Genomic DNA, 18,265 nt, shown 5'->3' on the forward strand with positions numbered 1-18,265 from the left:
ACTTCCGGCTTCGGGCCGCCCACTTGCGGCTGGGAACCCTGAGGCCTAGCGCCGCGGGCTCAATAACAGAGGCGGAGTCAGACTTTCTCTTACACGTTTATTGATTGGAGCGGAGGGAGCCGGGGCGGGGCCTTCCGTGCGGAGGCTGGCGCGCGGGTCCCCGGCGCAGCCGCGGACAGCGCACCCCGAACCAGCGCCCGGAGGGACGTCGGGACCGAGGCCCCAGTGTGCTGGTGAATGTTTAACGCCAGTCTCCGGTCTGCGGTGTCATTTCCGGGGTGCAAATACCCCCACCCTGGCCGATGTCAAGCAGCCAGGTCAGGCACTCAGGCGGGAGCTGGGAAGAGGCGCGCAATCCGCTCAGCACTGCTGTGCACCGGATCCGGGCAGCGCCCGCTCCCGGGGCGCGAGCCCCACTTCCCATGAAGTTCTAAAGCAGGACTGTCCCCCAGTCCCCCAGGCATTCAGCCTAAGCCGTGTTCCCTAGTCTCACCGGCCACCTGCATCATCTTCCACTGAGGTTCCAGCTGCCTTCTCAGGTGGATCAGGGCCTTCATGTCCCCTGGGGAGGCCATGCAGAAGGGGCCCAGGCTGGGGGGTGCCTCTCCATGCAGCACCTGGGCCAGGACGCCTACCAGCTGGGGCGCAGATTCCTGGATCAGGGGCAGAGCGAAGCAGTGGGCCCCTGGTCTCGTCCCGCCTGCCACCCCATAGCACGTCTGCCTGTTCGTCTCACCTCATCCACAAGGGCCAAGACTCGGCCCCCTGCCGGTGCCCGCAGCAATGCAGCCAGGAGTGCAGCTTGGGGGTCCTGCAGGCCGTGCGCTGGCCCCAGTACCAGCAGCACCAGGTCAGGCTGGAAGCCATAGGCCAGCGGCAGCACCAGGGCCAGGACAAAGTTCAGGAACCCACCAGTTGTCTGTGTGAGGGACAGCAGCATAGCCCCATCCCCTCATCCAGGGGACACCCCTCCTGCCAGCTCAGGCCACCCCACCTCCAAGTATCGGGTGGGCGGCCACACCAGAAGTCCCATCGGGAAGCCAGGAAGGGGAGGTGAAGGCCAGGGTCCTGGCCCTCACGATGATGCCCGTGAGCAGCCAGGGCCTGTCCCTGGGGCTCGCACTCACCCCTGGCAGTGGCATGGAGACATGGAACATGGACAGGGCAGCTGCCTCCCTGCCCCTGATGCTCAGCCACAGGGTCCTCCTTCCAGGGAGAGGGCACATGGACGCGTGTGGTGTGAGCAAGACGTCCCGTACCCCCCAGAGCCGGGGCGACAGAGGGGAGGTGCAGGAGAGGCCGGGGATGGGGTGTTGGGAGTACGGCCCCTCTGTGCTAGAGACCCTCCTGGCCTTGCTCCCAGGGCCCCCCGGCCCACCCACTCATCTCTGCTGGGGACCCACAGTGATGCACCCACCCACACACACGACGATGTACACATGACCAACGGGCATACCCATCATCAGCAAGGTCCGATGGCCGATCCAGCTGTCCCACAGCCACGCAGAAGAGCCTAGAAGAAAAGGTGGTCCGAGGACAGGCTATACTCCCCCCGCTAGGAGTCTATTCCCAGAGCCCTCCCCCGCTGGCCAGCAAGGGCGAGGATGCCCACGAGCTGTGGACACTCGGGTCGCCAGCTGCAGCAGCTCACCTGTGGGCTCCCCGAGAAAGGCCGTGCTGAATGGCCACATCCAGGGTGGCAGCTACAGCTGCGGCCGGGGTGGCTGCGAGGCCGCTGCTCACCTGCGGGGTGGACAAGAACCGTGGAGGACAAGTCCCAAACCAGGCAAACAGGCCCACCCGTGCTTCTCTTGGTCCCTGTCTCTGTGGCTGTCATCTGTACGCTCTGAGGTCGAATCGCCCCATTTCTGAAAATAAGATGCTTAAAACTACACTTTAAGTCTCCACCTTCCCCTCTCCGCCAAAGAACATTTAGCTGAGGGGACCAAGGGACTGCTCATGACTCTGTCCTTAGGGGCTCTCCTGGGACAGGTCCCAGGCACAAGGCGACACTCATGTCCACACAGCTCTGCCCCCCATCCCTCCCCTGGACAGGCTGCCTATCACGGGCAGGTCCTGGGCCCTGCCCCCAGCTCCACAGCTGCCCCCCGGCCCCTCTAGGTGCCCCCACCTGCCTATCCAAGATCCCATCCAAGAGGGACAGGATCTTCCCAAGTGCAGTGACAGCCTCGTCTTTGGCCAGGGCCTCGTGTAGCCTGTGGTGGGAAAACCAGAGGAACATGAGGACACGGGGTGACACACAGGTCACAGGGGAGCCACACAAGGGTGCAAGGAGGACACAGCCCCACGTCGTTCCCCAGGCCCGCTCTGCCCACCTGGCCCAGGCCTGCATCTCCTCCTTCGGGCGCAACCCCTCCTGATGGAGGATGTCCAGGGGCAGGACCAGGGCAGCGTCCAGGGGAGCCAGAGCAACAGCCGTGCGCACAGGCGGCGTGGGGTGCAGGCGCAGCCGGTCCCAGAGGGCGCTCAGTGCCGCCATGGCCTGGGCTGCTGCAGCCTCGGATTCGGGACCCCCCGGCAGCAGAGGCGAGGCCCTCCCCTCGGAGGGGCGGGTGCTGGGGCTCGGGGCAGGGGCTGAGTCTAGGGGGCGGTTCGGAGTCACAGCCACTGCGTGGGAGCCCAAGGTGCCATCCCACCACCCGGCCTAGGCCACACTGACCTTGCTGCTGCAGGCTCATCCAGTGAGGGGCCTGGGCTGCCCGGACGCTCTGGATGGACTCCAGGGCACTGCAGGGAGGGCAGGAGCGGCGGTGAGGCCTGGCCCCGCACCCCGGGCCTTCCCAGCCTCCCGCCCCCAGCACCTGTGCACACCTGTGGAGCGGCACCATCGGGCCCGACAGCAGAGGGGCGGGGTCGCCCAGCAGCGCCCGCACCGTCATGCACACGGACTCGGAGAGCGACTCCAGATGGTAGCCACCCTGGGAGGAGGCGGGAGGGCAGGCGAGTCGCTGGGGCCGCAGGTCCCCCGGCTGCAGCTCAGCCTCTGGCCCACGGACCCTCCCTCTCGCCGGTCACCTCCAGCACGGCGCAGACCCGGCCGCCGGCCAGCCCCTGCAGCAGCTGCGTGAGGTGGGCAAAGCACTCTGGCGTGGCCTGCATCTGCCCCTGGAAACAGAGCCAGGCATGAGGGGCCTGGCCGCTGCCCGCCAGCAGCCCTCCCGGCCAGGCCCGGCCCGGCCCGGCCCTCACCTCGGGATCCCCGATCGCTGAGTCGAATCCTGCCGAGACCAGCACCAGCTCGGGATCGAACTGTAGGGAGGAGTGAAGGGGAGGCCCCTCAGACAGACTTTCCTCCTCTTGTTCTGCTCTGGTGGAGTGGGGGGACTCTGGGCATCAAGTCGCCCCCCTCCTCCATCAAGGCAGTCCCCCCACAGTCACCTCAAAAGCCAGGGGGAGCAGCAGGTGCAGAAAGGCAGCCACGTAGTCAGCGTTCCCCATCCCGACCTGCAGCCACGAGCGTCGGCGTTGGGCCCTGCTAGGACGGCTGCGGGGCCTGCCCCCCTGGGGCCCAGGCTCAGGGAGGGGGCCCTGCATGGACGCCCTGGGCCTCTCTCCGGAGGCCCAGAGCTGTGGGGCGGGGGGCCTGGGGGGGGCGGGGGCGGGGCAGCACCTGGTTCCAGGGCAGGTTGACGGTGAAGCCTCGGCCCCGCCCCTGCCCCACAGCGTTGGCCGCGGACTCGGGCAGGTAAGGCCAGAAGCGCCCGTGCTCGTAACGGTGCCAGGAGAAGTAAAGGACGCTGCAGGTAACCGGTCAGGGCCAAAGGTCAGAGGTCAGGACCCACAGCCCCAGGGCTCTTCACAGAACCCTGACCCTTGAGCACACAGCTACATCTGGCGAGGAATTTCCCAGGCCAGGCTGTGTGCCCCAAAGCGTGGGTCACAGTGAAGGGCCGTATCCCCACCCCCGCTCACCTGGGGTCATCTTCAAAGATATACTGGAGGCCCTGGCCGTGGTGGATATCCCAGTCAACAATGAGGACCCTGGGGACGACCGCCCGGGGCTCACGGGGGGCAGGACCTCCCGCCCGCAGGCCAGGGGCCCCGCCCCGGACGGGCGGGGACGAGGGGGCATCTGCCAGCAGCCGGCTCCCCCGCCCTCCCCCAGCCCAGCCCTGCCTGCTGCCCGCCCAGGACGCACCTGTGCAGCCCGTGTTTCTGCTGGGCGTGTTTGGCCGCTATGGCCACGTTGTTGAACACGCAGAATCCACTGGCGGCGGCCCTCTGGCTGTGGTGCCCAGGAGGCCTGAGGGTGAGGGGGGCGCGGGCCATGTCGGGGTCGCCCTGTGCCCACACGGGGAGGCCGCCGGGGCAGAGGGACACCGCTCACCTCACCAGGGCGAGCCCGTTGTGCGCGGCCCCGGTCAGCACCGCGTCCACCAGCTGCAGCCCCGCCCCCGCGGCCAGCCGGGCGCAGCGGAAGGTGCTCTGCGTGGGGGGTGGGGGGCAGATGAGCCCACAAGGGCTGCTCCTCACAGACGCTACCCAGGTCTGTGCCAGGCAGCGGGGCACCAAGCGCTGAGCAGGACGGGCCGGGACAGCCTCAGGCGCCGGCGCGGCTGCGATCACAAGGACACTGGCCTGGAGGGCAGCCACAGCCAGAACAGCAAGGGCAACAGGGCGGGAAAGGGGGGGGCAGGCGCACCCCCAGGGCACGCACCGGATGGAAGTAGACAGCATCAAACTGCGCCGACAGCGCCTGGAGCTCCTCCGTGCTCAAGGCCTGGGTCCCCCGCAACAGGGCCACATACTCTGGGCTGCAGAGCAGCGGGGAGGCAAGGCAGGGTCACCAGCAGCAATGGGGACGGGAAGAGGAAAAGGGGCCGGGCCCGGTGGGACCCTCACCCACCCCACCCCCGACGGTGGAACGGAGGCTCTGGGGGAGGGGCGCTGTTTGTGAGGCACGGGCTGGCTGGCTGAGGGGGGCGAGCTCAGGTCCTGGGGTGCGTCCTCGAGGCCATGCGGCCGCCGCGGGTCTGACCTGTGCACCAGGCCCAGCTCTGCCTCCGAGGCCTCTCGGGCTGTCAGCCGTAGACACCTCTGCTCCAGGCCCCGCTGCTGCAGGCGTCCCAGGGCTGTGGTCAGGCGCTCAGGACCCTCGATCTCACACTCGGGACTGAGTGGACAGGGAGCTCAGGCTCCAGGGTCACCTCCCCAACCCCCGCCTCTTCCAGGTCACACTTACTCGTCCCAGAGCAACCTGGCAGCCGTCATGTCCTCGTGGTACACGAGTGCAGTCTTCATGGCCCAGGCGTGGGTGGGAGGACCCAGACGACCCAACCCAGGGTGCGGGAACGCACTGCCCGACCCCACCTTGCAGCCCCAGGGAGCAGCGCCACGCCCGGGCCACAGCGGGGGCAGCCAGCACCCAGCCTGAGCAGGAGCACGCAGAGCCCAGGCGGGACGGAGGCCCCAGGCTGCAGCCCGGCTCAGCGCGAGAGCAAGGCGGCACCTACAGTCTGGCTTCCGGCTTCCTGCGAGACTCGCACAGGGACCGTCCCGCCCCCTTGCCGCTCCCGCCACAGCTCCAGCTCCTCCTACCTGGAGCCAGGTCCCCCTCTAGCGATGGAAGGGGACGTGCTTCGTGATGGCCGAGGACTAGTGTGCCCGGACCCACGCGAAGTCTCGGCAGCCACACAGCGTGCCTTGGGCGGGGCCCCCTGCACCCCAGCACCCCCTGGCCCACCCTGACCGCGCAGCCCGGGCTCCGGGAGCAGCGGCGAGGGAAGGAGCACGGAGCCGGGGCCCCAAGAGCCAGGCCGCGCCGCAGGAGAGCGCTCCGTCGGGCCGGGGTCGGGCCTGGCCCGGCCTGAGCTGCCCGGTGCGCGGCGCTGTCCCCGGGGTTCAAGAAGGGGGTGACAGGGCCCGATTCAGGAAGGTCCCCGGCCAAAGGGCGAACGGCTAGCGGGCCAGGAGGCGCGGCAGCGTGGGGCGAAGGAAAGACGGGCGGGGGGCGGGGCACGACCGAGTGATGAATGAAGCCAGCGAAGCAGGCGGCGGGAGTACAACGCGATCCGCAGGCCTGAAACCATGAGGCTCTGGGACTGGGCTCAGGGGCGGGTCTCCTGGGTAAGGGGCGTGGTCATGGGCGGGGCGGGAGGTGGAGTCCTGGGGCGGGGCGGGGCGTGGTGGGAGGTGGGGCCCTGGAGCTGGGGTGCCCCCTGTCGCGTTCCTTGATCGCCCCGGCGCTGCTGGGGTTTTGGGGAGACTCCAATAGGTCATTTAGGGGTCAGATGCCCGCCAATCTCAGGGGCTAGGGAATGGCGTGCTCTGATTGGTCATCCTGGGACACGTGGCCACGAGGGGCGTGGTCGGCGGCGGACCGCGGGTCCTGGGTGCTGGAGAGTAGAGTCCCAGCGTAGGTCGGTCCTAAAGGCGTGAGAAGACCTCTTGGCAGAAAAGGCCCGTGTCTACCGTGGCCACTCGTCCGACCATCTTTGGCTGGAACAACTGTGCGTGTGCCCAGCCTGACTGCAGGCCAGGAGGGCTGCCTGGCCCGCTTTGGGGGCACCTACTCTGGGGACAGGAGGGAGGAGCCAGGGCGGCCCCCGGAGCCCTAGAGTGGCTCCTGACCCCGCTGCCTGCTCTCGAAGGCTCCGACTGGCCGGCTGAGGGCCCTGTGGGCTCGGCGATGGCGCTGGGTTGTGGCCGAGGGAGGGGCAGAAGGATCTCGGAATGGAAACCACTCTCTCCCGAGACACCAGGGCGGAGGCCTGATTGCCTCCGCGGGTCTAGAGTGGCTCCTCCTCCCTAGGAACCTGGTCGTGGAGAGGGCAGGGAGCTCAAGCAGCCGGGACTGAGCCTCAGGTTGGACCCTAACCGCCCCCCCACTCCCATCAGGCCCTGCCCCGAGGTCGGGCTCCAGAGTCCAAGCCATTAGAGGAAGGTCACCCCAGAAGCTCCAGGTTCGGGGCTCCCCGGCACAGAGCAGGGGAGGTGGGCACCGGCTTCGTGACCCGGGAAGCAGGGCTGAGCCTCCCAGGCTGGCCTCCTCCGTCTGGGTATGGCTGCAGCTCAGAGGCCGAGGGGCGGAGGTCCAGCCAAAGAATCCGGAAGCAAAGGCAGAGTGGAAGCTCTACAAAAGGGTTTATTTCCTCCCAGCCGTGTGGGCGCACCATAAGGACAGTTTCCACCCCGGGCTGGGCGAGCAAGAGAGTCCACACCAGCGCCCCTGGGAGAGGCGACCCTGAGTCAGCGCCTGCGCCCTCCCTGTCCCGCCTCCTCAGCCTTGTGCGCTGGGCCTCAGGAAGGGCCGGCAGGCAGGGCCCGAAGCCGGGCCTCCATCCCAAGCCCCGCCCTGCCCTGCAGGCTCTGAGGCCCCCTGCTGCCGCCCACTGCGGGCGCCGCTGCCCAGGGGCGCAGAGGCCAGCCCCAGGTCAGGGGGCCTCCTGTCCAGGAAGCCCAAATGCTGCTCCAAGGCGAGGCTGAGGTGGGGCAGACAGCAGGGCCACGGGCTGGGAATGAGCAGTCTCCTGGGGCGCGAGCAGCAGCCGAGGCCGCAGGACCCCCGTGCAGGCGGAAGCCCCCCCAGGGGCCCCACGGCGTCCCCACCACCCTCAGGGCCCAGCGTTCACAGGGCCGTCTCCTTGGAGGCCTTGGCCCCCAGCTGCCGGGGAGGCTTGAAGCTGAGCACCTCTTTATACGTGTCACCTGGGGTGGGGCGAGAGGGAGAAGGAGAGTCACGGGCGCAGGGCCCAGCCACGCGTCCGAGTCAAGCCCCACGGCTCAGACGCTCCCCGCGCCTGCGCCCGCCCCCGGTGCACCCCTGCTGCTGTGCACCACGCAGGGCAGCAGTGGGGGGAGCTCCCGGGCCCAGCCACCAACCTAGGGGCCTACCGCCCCCAAAACTCCAGGGCCAGAGGTCACGACAGGGGAGTGGGCGCCAGCGGGGCTCCTCTGTCCCATACATACGACTCCGTGCCAGGCCACAGTCACTGTCAGCCCTCAGGAGTCTGTGCACCGTGGTGTCCACTGTGACTGCCCGCCCTGAGCAGAGGAACCCAGCACCGCTGCTCCCAAGAGGCCGGGCTCGCTCGGCCCCACCGCCCGCAGCCGGCCTCTGCCAGCGCAGGATGTCCCAGGGACGGGACCCGGTGCGTTCGCTCGGGTCGCTGCTCACGGGCCCATCCAGACACAGCCGCGCCTCTGGACCCAGACCATCCACTCGGGCTTTGATGAGGAGTTCCCACAGCTGCCTGCAGTGCTCACCTTCCTCGCTAGGTGGCCACACTCCCTGAACCATGTGCCTAGGGTCAGCCCCCTAAGGGCGGGTGAGGGGGACCTGCTCTGCCCGGCTCTGACCGGCCTGCAAAGGGACAGGTTCCACTCAGCCCAGCCCCGCCTTTCACGCTCACCTGGCCAGCGGGGAGCCGGTCTGGGGCACGGGGGTACTCGACAAGCCCAGCTCAGGACACACCGCCTTCAGAGCAGGGGGTCTGCGGGGTCTGCCCTGCCTGGGGCGGGAGTGGGTGCACCCCCCTGACCCGGCGGCAGGAGCCGGCTGCCCAGGGAAGGTGTGCGGGGAGGGACCCCTGCTGCAGAGCTGGCTTTTCCCAGGGAAGCAGGAGGTGATAAAAGTTTGCTTCCTGGCCCGGGGCTCAGCCACAAATATGTCACATGTCCACCATGGGCCGCAGTCAAAGCAAAGCTCTCGGCGTGGTTTGGGTAGGCGGGGACCCGAGAGAGGATCCTGTGGCCCGCGGTTTTCATAAGATCTTTTTTTAGCAGCAGAAAACTTTCATCAAACCAAACTCACAAAAACAAAACAGCACCAATAAGGGTGGTGCCCTGCTGAAGCCACCAAGGACCCCGGGGGTCCTTGGGAACACGGATTGGGAACCACAGCTGGTCCAGCCCCACCCATTCCCTCTCGTGCAGGACTAAGGCCCGGGGTCTGACGCAGAGCCAGGGCACAGGGCACAGGACAGCCACGTGCCGTGGCGCGGTGGCGCGGTGGCGCTGGCTGCTGCTCTCAGGGATCCCCGGACCCCCAGGCTGCTCCAACGGCCACTGGAGGGCACCAGGCCCAGCCCTCATGGCCCGCCCTTCTGGGGCGCAGCGGACAAGGCCAGTTCCAGCGTGCGCGTCGGGGCCCCAGCGGAGGGAGGCCTGGGGACCGACCGGGCAGGCATCCCTGCCCCCAGCTGGAGGCTGAGCTGGTATAGCCTGACCCTCAGAAATGAGGGGAGGGCCCTTGGTGCCCGGGAATGGCGGGCGCGAAGCTCGGAGATGCAGAGCAGTCACGGGGGTTGAACGGCTCAGCGGGCCTGGAGGGCACAGGCAGGCGAGGAGGGGGAGGTGCTGGGGGCTGGCTGGGTGGCCCTCACCCCACGGGCAGGAACCGAGGGGTCTGCGGTCGCCCGGGCGAAAGGGGTCGCGAAAGGGGCAAGTTCAAGAGGAGCGAGCAGAGGCCTGGGGACAAGTGGGCGCAGAGGGGCTCCAGGACGGCCCGGGTCCGTGGCTCCGACGGGGGGAGGTGGGCGCTGGGGCGTGGCCACGGGAGGCGAGGGGTCCACGACCACCCCGAGCTTGGCTGCCTCCCATGCATCTCACGCTCCCGCGCATGCCGAGCGCCTGCGACTCCACGCCCCGCCTTTCCTCCCCAGCTCCAGCCAGAGGTCGCCTGGGCCAGGACACCCCACTGCCCTCTGCCCCCCTGCTGTGTCCCGCACCCAGCAGACCCCGGACTCTGAGCCCCGGCCACCGCGCGCAGCTCACAGGGTCCAGCCCGTGAGCACCCCCCAGAGCCCCCGGCTCACGCTTCCACTCGTCCAGCGTGCGGTCCACGTCATCAAAGGACTCGTCGTACTTCTGGGCCTTGGGCTCATCCTCCGTGTCGTGCAGTGACTCGAAGTAGGGGTGCGTCAGGGCCTCGGCCGCCGTCACCCGCCGCTCCGCGTCCAGCACGAGCATCTTCTCCAGGAGGTTCACGGCTGCGGGGGGAGGTTGTCGGTCCGGCTGGGGGGCGGGGGACGCCGCCCCCCACACCGGGTCGCTGACCCCACGCTCCCCCACGTCCGGCCCTACCCAGGGGGCTCGCGTTGGTCAGGATGGAGGCAAAATCCTTCTTCTCCAGCTCAGGGAGGCCCTTCATGTAGTCCTTCGCCTGGGCGGGAAGAAAAGGTGAGGGGGCCGCTCCCGGCCCGGCCTGGGCCCTCCAGCCCCTGCCCGGCTCCCGACTGACATCAGCACTCTGCAGCCTCTGCACAAAGTCATCCGGGGGCGTCCCTGTCACCTTCAAGATCTCCTTCAGCTGGTCCAGGTCTCCGCCGAGCTCAGGAGCACAGCGTGGGCCAGAGAGCAGGACTTCCCCCCGCCCCCCGCCCGGACAATGCGCCCAGCCCACCCGAGCCCACGGGTGCGGGATGGACCCCGCCCACCCGCCCGAGCCCACGGGTGGAGGATACGGTCGTTGCCCTTGAACAGCGTCTTCCCCGTGATCATCTCGGCCATGATGCAGCCCGCAGACCAGATGTCCACTGAGACAGAAGCCCCCTCATCAGGGCTCTGTGGGCCGGGGGGAGGGACGCACAGGGGGACATGGACGTAGGGGCCATCTGGCCTGCCACACCCTCCTGGCTCCGGCCCAGCTCTGCAGCCTCCAGGGAGGCAGCCACGGGCGGGGACGGTGGGGTGTCCAGGTGGTGGCCCGTCTCCGGGTAGCCTCTCACCTGTCTGTGTATAGTGCATCCAGTTCAAAATGACTTCAGGTGCCCGGTACCACCGGGTCACCACGTACCCGGTCATCTCGCTGTCGGCCTGCCTGGCCAGGCCAAAGTCCAGGATCTGCGGCCAGAAGCAGGGGGCGGGGCCAGGGGGCCCCCGGGAGTGAGCGGGCCAGCCCATGGCCCAGGGGCCCGGAGGGACTGCCCGCTCTGGGCCCCTGCCAGCCCTCCAGGACCTGGGGTCACAGCCAGACGCCCCAGGGGCTCCCCTCCCCCCATCCTTCCCCTCCCTGCTGATGCCCTCAGTCCCGGCAGGCACCTCCGGGAGGCCTCCTGGGCCCTGCCCTGGCCGCGCACAAGGCACTGGGGGCTGCCTCCCGCCCCAGCCTCAGGAAGGTCTGGGACTGTGCCCATTGCTACCCCATCAGGTGCCTCCCCAGGCACATCTGACCGTCAGCTGTGGGGCCCCTGCCTCACGGCTGGCCCCCCCGGCCTGGGCCCAGGCCCGCCCCCCTCCAGGGCTGAGGACCCAGGACGCGGAGGGCGGCCGGACAAGAGGGAGCCTCCGCCCCGACCCGAGACACACCTTCAGCTCACAGTCCTCGTTCACCGCCAAGTTGCCGGGCTTCAGGTCCTGGGGACAGAGGAAAGGGGGCTGTGTGGCCCACCAGCCGGGGCGCCGCAGCCGAGGCAGCAGGCGAGCCCGGGAACGGGCGGACTGGGGAGGGCGGGGGGCCTGGGCCCCGGGGCTGCGTGCAGACAGCGCGTGGCCTCCCACCGTGCCCCCACGCGGAGGAACGGCGGCGAGCCCCTCAGCCACCCACACAGGCCGAGGGCTCCCCGCTCCGCCAGGACTCACCCTGTGAATGACGCCAGCAGCGTGGATGTACTGCGGGGACAGAGGGGGTCGGCGCGTCAGCCCACTGGGACCGCGCCGCCACGGGCCGGCCCGGGGACTGCCCCCCGCCGGCTCGTCCTCACCTTCAGCCCTTTCAGCATCTGGTAGACGAGGAACTGGATCCGGTCCTCGCTCAGCTTCTCGAGCTTCATGAGCTTGCCCAGGTCGGTGCCCATGAATGGCATGACCAGGTAACTGCAGGGCGGGGCCAGGCTCAGCCCCAGAGGAGCCCCGGGCTCCGCCTCCCAAGCACCCACCCCAGCCCAGAACGCCAGGCGGGCAGGGGCTGTGCCAGGTGAGGGCCTGGGGACACCTGTGCTGACAGGCAGGGGAGGGAGGTGCCTGTGGACCAGCGGGACACCGGCCCGAGCCGCAGGCTGGGCAGGTGGAAGGAGAGAGAGGCGGGCAGCCCTCAGCACCCAGCCGCCGGGACAGCGGAGCCAGGGCGGGTCCTTGACCTCTGCAAGGCCGGGCGGCGGGCCACCGGGCCCCCCGCGCCTCCCAGGCCGGCCCCGGCCCCCGGCCAGCAGCAGCGGGAGCCCAGACGCTGCTTCCCCTGCCGCCCTCCGTGCCCTCCAGCCAAGGTCGGCAGCTCCAGTTACAGCTGCCCTCCGTGCCCGGGCCCAGAGCCCGGGCCTGCTGTTCGCAGGCGCTCAGGTCCAAGGCTCGCACCTCTAGCCCTGGGGACGGCCCGGTGCCGGGCGTGACGCGAGGCGAAGGCCCAGGCCCCACCTGGCGGTGCCGGTGCCACGCGTCCCGGGGCAGGGGGCAGGGGGCAGGGAGGTGGACTGGGGCGTAAGGACGGGATGGGGCCCGACCCCCATCCCGGCCCCGGGGAGAGGCCTGCCTCCAGCGGCCCTCGTGCCAACCCCGAACCCCGACCTGGACCGGGGATGACCCCACGGCCGGCCCGGGCTGGCACTCACAAGTCGGTGAAGTCATCCAGGGTCTCGTCTGGAGTGAACACATCCAGCAGCCCAATCACCTGGGGAGGAGGCCGGAGCGCCAGGTGGGACGGTGGGGCCGGCACTGCGCTCCGAGCAGGAAAGCCCCCGCGCTCTCGCCGTCGCCCCCCGCGGTCCGCAGCCCCGCGGCACCTGCCCACAGGCGCTGGCTATTTTTGGCCGGTGACAGCTGGGATCCTCTGGGGGAGGGGCAGCCCCAAGCCTGGATCCGCTCCCAGCAGTCCAAGGAGCTCCAGGTCCTCGGCCCTTCCCCTCCCCCTCTTCCTGTCCCCATTGAAAACCCGGGAGCAGGACGGGGACAGCCTCCCAGGGGAGCGCCGGCATCCGGCCGGTACTTCCCAGGGCTGGGCCCCTGCGGGAGGGCCCAGGCAGGGGGCGCTGTGACTGAACCGGCAGTCCGGCCTGGCCCCACAGACCCCCGGTCGGGGGTGAGGGCGGCAGACAGGTAATGGGGCAGCTGGAGCCCGGGCTCCGGGTGGCAGGGCCTCCAAGGGCCCGGGGAGGCCTGCCCGTCCAGGCGGCAGAGGGGCAGGCAGACGTGCCGCGGCGGGGGGGGGGGGGGGACACCTGGCGGCAGCCACGCAGGCGGCGGCAGAGGCAGAAGGGACAACACTTCGAGCATTTGAGGAACATGAGGAGGGAGGCCAGGTGGCCGAGGCCCAGGCCCGGGGGGAGCCCAGCAGAGGCCGGGGGGGAGCCGGAGCGGCCCTCGCACGCCAGGCGAAGGCTGGCCTCTGATCCCGGAGCCGCCGGGGAGGGCTGAAACAGGTGTGACACCGAACGTGGGAACAGGGCGCAGTGAGGAGAGACGGGCGTGAGGCGGAGGGACAGCTCCGTGAGCCCTGCGGCCACCGGGCCAGGAGTCACAGGGGCAGGAGGGAACAGGGCGGGCGTCCAGAGAGGGGACCGGAGGCAGGCGGGGCGGGGGCCCCGGGAGACTGAGCACGAGGACGGAGTCCTGGAGGCCGGGGGGCCGTGCGGCTGAGGCGCCTCTGAGGGGCAGTGCAGTGGGCCCCGAGGTTGGGGGCAGGAGAGGGAGACCTGACGTGGGGGTGGGGGTCCCCGGCGACTCCTCCACCCGCCCGGCACTCGGCCGTTGAGAGCTGGGCAAGGGGTCCGCGGCAGGCCGCGCCTCCCTGCTCGCGCCCAGAGTGCCCCTGGGCCGGCTGTGCCCACCTGCTGGGGGCCAGGAGCGCGAGCGGCACGGCAGGACCCACTGGCGCGGTGGGGGGGCCTGCGGGGGGGTCCTGCCAGGGCAGGGGTGGCGCGAGCGGGGTGGGTGGGTGAGAAGCCGGATGAAGCCCTGGGTAGGAGTCTGCCCTCAGGGGACAAGGCCTGGCCAGGAGCAGGGGGATGGGAGGGAGTAAGGCCCAGGCTGGGCTGGTGTCCTCCGTGAATGGATTTCACGTACGAAGAGGGGACCAGTTCCCTGGGGGGCTCCTCCTGAGGGGAGGCTGGTGGCCTTGTGACCCAGGAGGCCAGACCACGTGTCCGGGGCCCGGGTGCCCCCTGGGCCCCGACAGGCGTGAGGCAGCAGCGGCTTCAGGGGCAGGGAGGGGTGGGGCGGAGGGGTTGGCCCCAGGGGACCCCCACCAAGGAGCAGCGGGGCTCCCCTGGCCGAGCAGCCCGCGATGCCGCCAGAGGCCTGCAGTGGCCACGAACGGTGTCCCGTGGGCTGGGTGAAAACAAGGGAGGCCTTTCCGGGTAGGGACCCAGGTCCGCCACTGCCCACCGTCCACGAAACCCCCGCCAGGGACCTGCACCCAGTGCCCGGCACACAGCATCCCTGAACCTTCCCTCACCGGGGACCCGGAGGATCTGAGGTGACAGGGCTGGGATCCCCATTCCCATCCTGGGCCTAGCTCTGTGTCCCAGGGTCCCCAGGTCCTCGGGCCACGCAGGAGGAGGGCCGAGGCGGCTGGGTTCCAGGCGGGATGGGGACGGCTGGAGAAGGCCCCGGGCTGGGGCTGCAGGAGACGCCGGGCACAGGGGAGACTAAGTGCCCCTTCCGGCGGCCCAGAGCCTGGGGTGAGGCCGGGCCACCCCCCGCCCAGCGCCTGGGCTGCGGAGCCAGAGGTGGCGCAGTGGTGGTGGGCGCCAGGGCCTCTCGCGGAGCCCCCGCGCGGGGAGGTCTGGAGGCGGGCAAGCAGGGTCGCTGGGCAAGGGCCCGGCTCTGCCCTCACCACTTGGCGCCCCCACCCCCACCGTCCGCGGATGCTGCTCCGCACCGGGCGGGGATGCCTTAGGGGCCGGGAGCGGTCGGGGGCGCCTGGGGCGATTCTGGACCCGGAGGCGCGAGCGGGCGCCGGCGCGGCCGCGCACTCACGTTCTCGTGGCGCATGTGCTTCAGGAGGCGCAGCTCCCGGTAGGCGCGCTTGGCGAACAGCTCCGACTGGAAGGGCCGGTACAGCTTCTTGATGGCCACCTTGGCGCCTGTGCGGCTGTCCACGGCCGAGCTGCGGGGCGCACCGCTTAGCGGGAGGGTGGCCGCCGCCCGGACACCCGCCGCCCGGCCGCCGGCCCGCCCGGCCTGCGCTCACCACACTGCGCCATAGGCGCCCGAGCCCACGGGCTGCAGGTCCTGGTACACGACGCGCACCTCCCAGGCCGTCTTGGTCACCTCCTGGCGGTAAAAGCCCCGGCGGGCGGGCGGCGGCGAGCTCATGGGTCGGCGGGACTCCCCGGGCCGCCGCGCTGGCGCTCCGCTCGCGGCTCTTCCCTCCGGCGCCGCTCGGGAGCCGCCGACCCCGACCGGGCCCGTGGGGCACGCGGTCCCACCCCGGCCGGCGGACCAACCGGCCCCCGGGCCGCGCGCACGTGATGCCCCCGCCCGCCCGCCGGCCCCTCCGGAAACCCGAGGCGGCGGCCGCCGGGAAGTCCCGGGGTGGGGAGCGGGGACGCGGGGGGAGGGGAGCGCCGCCCGCAGAGACGCCGCGGCCGGAGCGGGCAAGGGCCCCGAGACCGCCCGCCCCGCCGGCGGGCTGGACTGCGCTGCCTGAGTGGGGGCGTCTTAGCGGGGCTCCCCCGGGCCCCGACCCCGCCTCAGGAACCGGGGCCGGCCGGCAGGACTGGCGTCCCTTTCCGCGGTCCCTGTCCGCCAGCTCCCCCAGCGTCCACTCCCGCGGCACCCAGCCTCCCCCCGCCCCCCCCAGGCCCCTGAGCTGAGCGCTGGATTCTCACCCCTGTGTTCAGCTGCCCCCACCCCAGGGGCTGACGTGACCGTGCCCAGCGTGCAGCCCCCCCCTCAGCGCCTGTCTCGTCTGTACCCTCCTTTCTGAGGGGGGGGTCGGTTGTCTCCCAGACTTAGGCCACGTCCGAACGCCCCTCCCTGTGGCCACTGACCCGGGCCTCCCGCATCCAGGAGCAGAGAGGCGGTCCCAGGGGTCCCCCTTGGTCCCTGTGCACCCCTCAGGGAGCACTGGGGAGCCTGCTCCGGGCACTTGCGAGTCCGCCTGCCGGCTGGCGCCTGTCCAGCTTACACCCCCATGTGTCCTTCTAAACCCTGCCTGGGCCTCCCCACTCCGTCCAAGACGCGCGCCTGACCCCGGGGGTGGAGGGCGCCGCCCCCAGCTCCCAGCCCTCGACTCCTCTGCGGGCGTCATCCTTTCACGGGTCACACCCCGGGCGCCGGGGTTTCTGAAGCGCAGAGCCCCGTGCCCCCTCCCTCACCCTCCCCAGCCCGGTGACCCTGGTCCGAGCGGGGGTGGGGTAACAGGATCCCCCGAGCCCCCGCCCGCCCTCTGTGCCCTGCGCCGTGAATCAGCAGCTCCAGCCCGGCCAGGGCAGCTTTACACCTGGGGCGCCGCTGGTGATGCTGGGCGCCCGGGGCTGGGGATGGTCGGCGGGGGCAGCCTGGGGTGGCTCTCTGCCCCCGAGCCCTTCACGCCCAGGGCTGCCGGCGGCGCTCCACCTGCCTCCTCCGGGAAGCCCCCCGCTGGCCTCCTTTATTCCTGCCGCGGGGCCCCAGGGCCCAGCAGGCTTCCCCTTGGGTCTGACCCCCAGATGGGGCACGTCCCAGTTCTGCCCCCCCCCCCCGCCCCAGGACTCGGCACAGCTTGCTCTCCAGGGGTTTCCCAGAACCTGAAGCCCAGCAGCTATGCTACCCAGGCCCCTGGAGGTTCAGCTCCCAGATGGTCTCCACCCCCAAGGCCCTGGGCAAGGGTGCGGAGCGTCCCTGTGCTGCAGACACTGCCTGCCGGTGCCTGGGGACCAGGCCCTCCCCGACCTGCGCTGCACTTGCTCAGCATGTCCCCCCCCAGCTCCCCCTCCCCCCCGCTGTGCCCAGAGCGGAAGTGGCTCTTTCCCCATTAACCAGGAAGGAAAGCGTTTCCTCACCCCATCCAGCTTCCAGCAAGAGCAGGCCTTGGCTCCCAGAAACCTCTCAACTCTGCCCCCCTCCTCTGCAGCCTCCCTGACCACTGGGTGAAGGGGCAGGTCTGCCAGAGCGGGGGTTGATCCGTGGAAGGCCGTCCCACCCTGCCCTGCCCCCGAGAGCCCCGGCCTGGGTGGAGCAGGGAGGGGGCTGCCGGTGGCCGCTTGTCTGACTGGGACCAAAGGGACCTGGCCGGCACAGGGGCCTGGTGCCCCCTGGCCAGAGCAGGGTGTGGCGCGTGGAGATGGGGCCGCCCTCCAGGCAGCGGGGCAGCGGGCGGGCGCCTGGGACGGGAGCCGAGCGAGAGGCAACCTCCTTTACTGAGACTTTGCTGCAGGCACTTAACAGTCAGACCGCCCTGCGTCCCGCGAGGTAGGAGGCCACCAACTGACACCTGACGCCGCCACGGGACAGAGGAGACCCACACCCCCAACATATCCGGAGCGTCTGGAGTGGGGTCCTGTCCTGCGGTGACCAGGTCAGCTCCACTCTGGAAGGAGGGAGAACCCGGCCGACCCCCAGGGCAGAGCACCCCAGCTCTCGGCAGGCAGAGGCTTCTGCATCGGCCCCCAGCCCCGCTCCGGGGTCCAAGTCCCAGTCTGCCTCCGTGGGGGCCAGCCCCCGAGCGCCCGCCAGCTCCCCTCTGGCTGGCTCCATGACCTGGTGCTTCAGGAACCCAGGACAGCGCCCTGGCTTGGGTTCCCGGGGCTGTCCCTTGCTGACCTGAGCCCCTCGTGTGGGCTACAATGCACGCCCCGGGCATCAGGCGCTGGGGGAGGGGAGCCAAGCAGCTATGCCCACTTGGGCCTCCTGCTGGCTGCAGCCGCTGGCCCCTGGCGCCTTCATATGCCTTGATGTGTAAATGCCAGGGCACACATGCCACACAACACAGGGAGCCCGTGGCTCCAGGCAGAGTCCTATTTGACACTCGGTGGCTGTCCCCACCCTGCCACCCCCCAGGGGAGACCCTGTCCAGCTCTCAGGCCTTTGGGTCTCAGCATTTCTCAGGGGAGCCCCCCAGTTCCAGGCTGAGCAGCTTGAACCACTGAGGCCCCTCCCTGTGTCTCCAAGGGGCCTCGGTCCCAACGCTGCGCCCCCAGAGGCAGCTGGCTGGGACTGGGATCTGCAGGCAGACCCACTGCCCGGGGAACCCCGAAGCACCCAGGCCCCCAGTGCGGCCCCAAGGAAGGTCCTGGACGCTGAGAGGCGGGTGAAGGGCCAAGGACGTGCAGGACACTCCGGCCAGGCTTCTCCGCCTGCGGCTTGCGCACGGGCCCACGGTGATGCACTCAGACGTGCGCGGACTCCCGCCAGGAGCAGCATGCAGGCCAAGGGTCCCAGGCCAGGG

General features: G+C 70.4%; 2 protein-coding genes across 2 annotated transcripts; both read right to left on the reverse strand.

Annotated features, from left to right (window-relative positions):
* Window positions 1–110: 110 nt before the first annotated feature.
* Window positions 111–5,451, reverse strand: HDAC10 (histone deacetylase 10). The gene is made up of 20 exons (XM_054570440.1): window positions 5,204–5,451; window positions 5,000–5,134; window positions 4,679–4,775; window positions 4,349–4,446; window positions 4,160–4,264; window positions 3,934–4,002; window positions 3,632–3,758; window positions 3,400–3,465; window positions 3,211–3,270; window positions 3,037–3,126; window positions 2,833–2,939; window positions 2,681–2,748; window positions 2,337–2,601; window positions 2,132–2,216; window positions 1,652–1,743; window positions 1,457–1,513; window positions 1,128–1,206; window positions 737–919; window positions 501–653; window positions 111–337 (listed from the first exon to the last, which is right to left on the reverse strand). The coding sequence occupies exons 1-20, from the start codon at window positions 5,260–5,262 to the stop codon at window positions 242–244; spliced, it is 2,091 nt and encodes a 696-aa protein (XP_054426415.1). The 5' UTR covers window positions 5,263–5,451; the 3' UTR covers window positions 111–241.
* A 1,634-nt stretch (window positions 5,452–7,085) lies between these two features.
* Window positions 7,086–15,355, reverse strand: MAPK12 (mitogen-activated protein kinase 12). Its single transcript, XM_054570448.1, has 12 exons — window positions 15,086–15,355; window positions 14,872–15,001; window positions 12,507–12,565; window positions 11,664–11,775; window positions 11,542–11,571; window positions 11,269–11,316; window positions 10,689–10,803; window positions 10,425–10,496; window positions 10,202–10,281; window positions 10,045–10,123; window positions 9,777–9,950; window positions 7,086–7,668 (listed from the first exon to the last, which is right to left on the reverse strand). Exons 1-12 carry the CDS (start codon window positions 15,208–15,210, stop codon window positions 7,589–7,591), a joined length of 1,104 nt encoding a protein of 367 aa, XP_054426423.1. The 5' UTR covers window positions 15,211–15,355; the 3' UTR covers window positions 7,086–7,588.
* Window positions 15,356–18,265: the final 2,910 nt, after the last annotated feature.

Source organism: Pteronotus mesoamericanus, unplaced genomic scaffold (genome assembly GCF_021234165.1).
Source record: "Pteronotus mesoamericanus isolate MK-2021 breed Mesoamerican mustached bat unplaced genomic scaffold, CSHL_Meso_final contig_204, whole genome shotgun sequence".
Classification (NCBI taxonomy): domain Eukaryota; kingdom Metazoa; phylum Chordata; class Mammalia; order Chiroptera; family Mormoopidae; genus Pteronotus; species Pteronotus mesoamericanus.

Coding starts and splice junctions, on each gene's coding strand:
- MAPK12 (XM_054570448.1), bottom strand. CDS start 15,210: ATGAGCTCGCCGCCGCCCGCCCGCCGGGGCTTTTACCGCCAGGAGGTG. Junction 10,804..11,268: donor ACGAGGACTGTGAGCTGAAG/GTGTGTCTCGGG, acceptor TTCTGGCCGCAG/ATCCTGGACTTTGGCCTGGC. Junction 10,282..10,424: donor GCTGTTCAAGGGCAACGACC/GTATCCTCCACC, acceptor AGCTCGGCGGAG/ACCTGGACCAGCTGAAGGAG.
- HDAC10 (XM_054570440.1), bottom strand. CDS start 5,262: ATGAAGACTGCACTCGTGTACCACGAGGACATGACGGCTGCCAGGTTG. Junction 3,127..3,210: donor CAGCGATCGGGGATCCCGAG/GTGAGGGCCGGG, acceptor CTCTGTTTCCAG/GGGCAGATGCAGGCCACGCC. Junction 1,514..1,651: donor CTTTCTCGGGGAGCCCACAG/GTGAGCTGCTGC, acceptor CTTTTCTTCTAG/GCTCTTCTGCGTGGCTGTGG.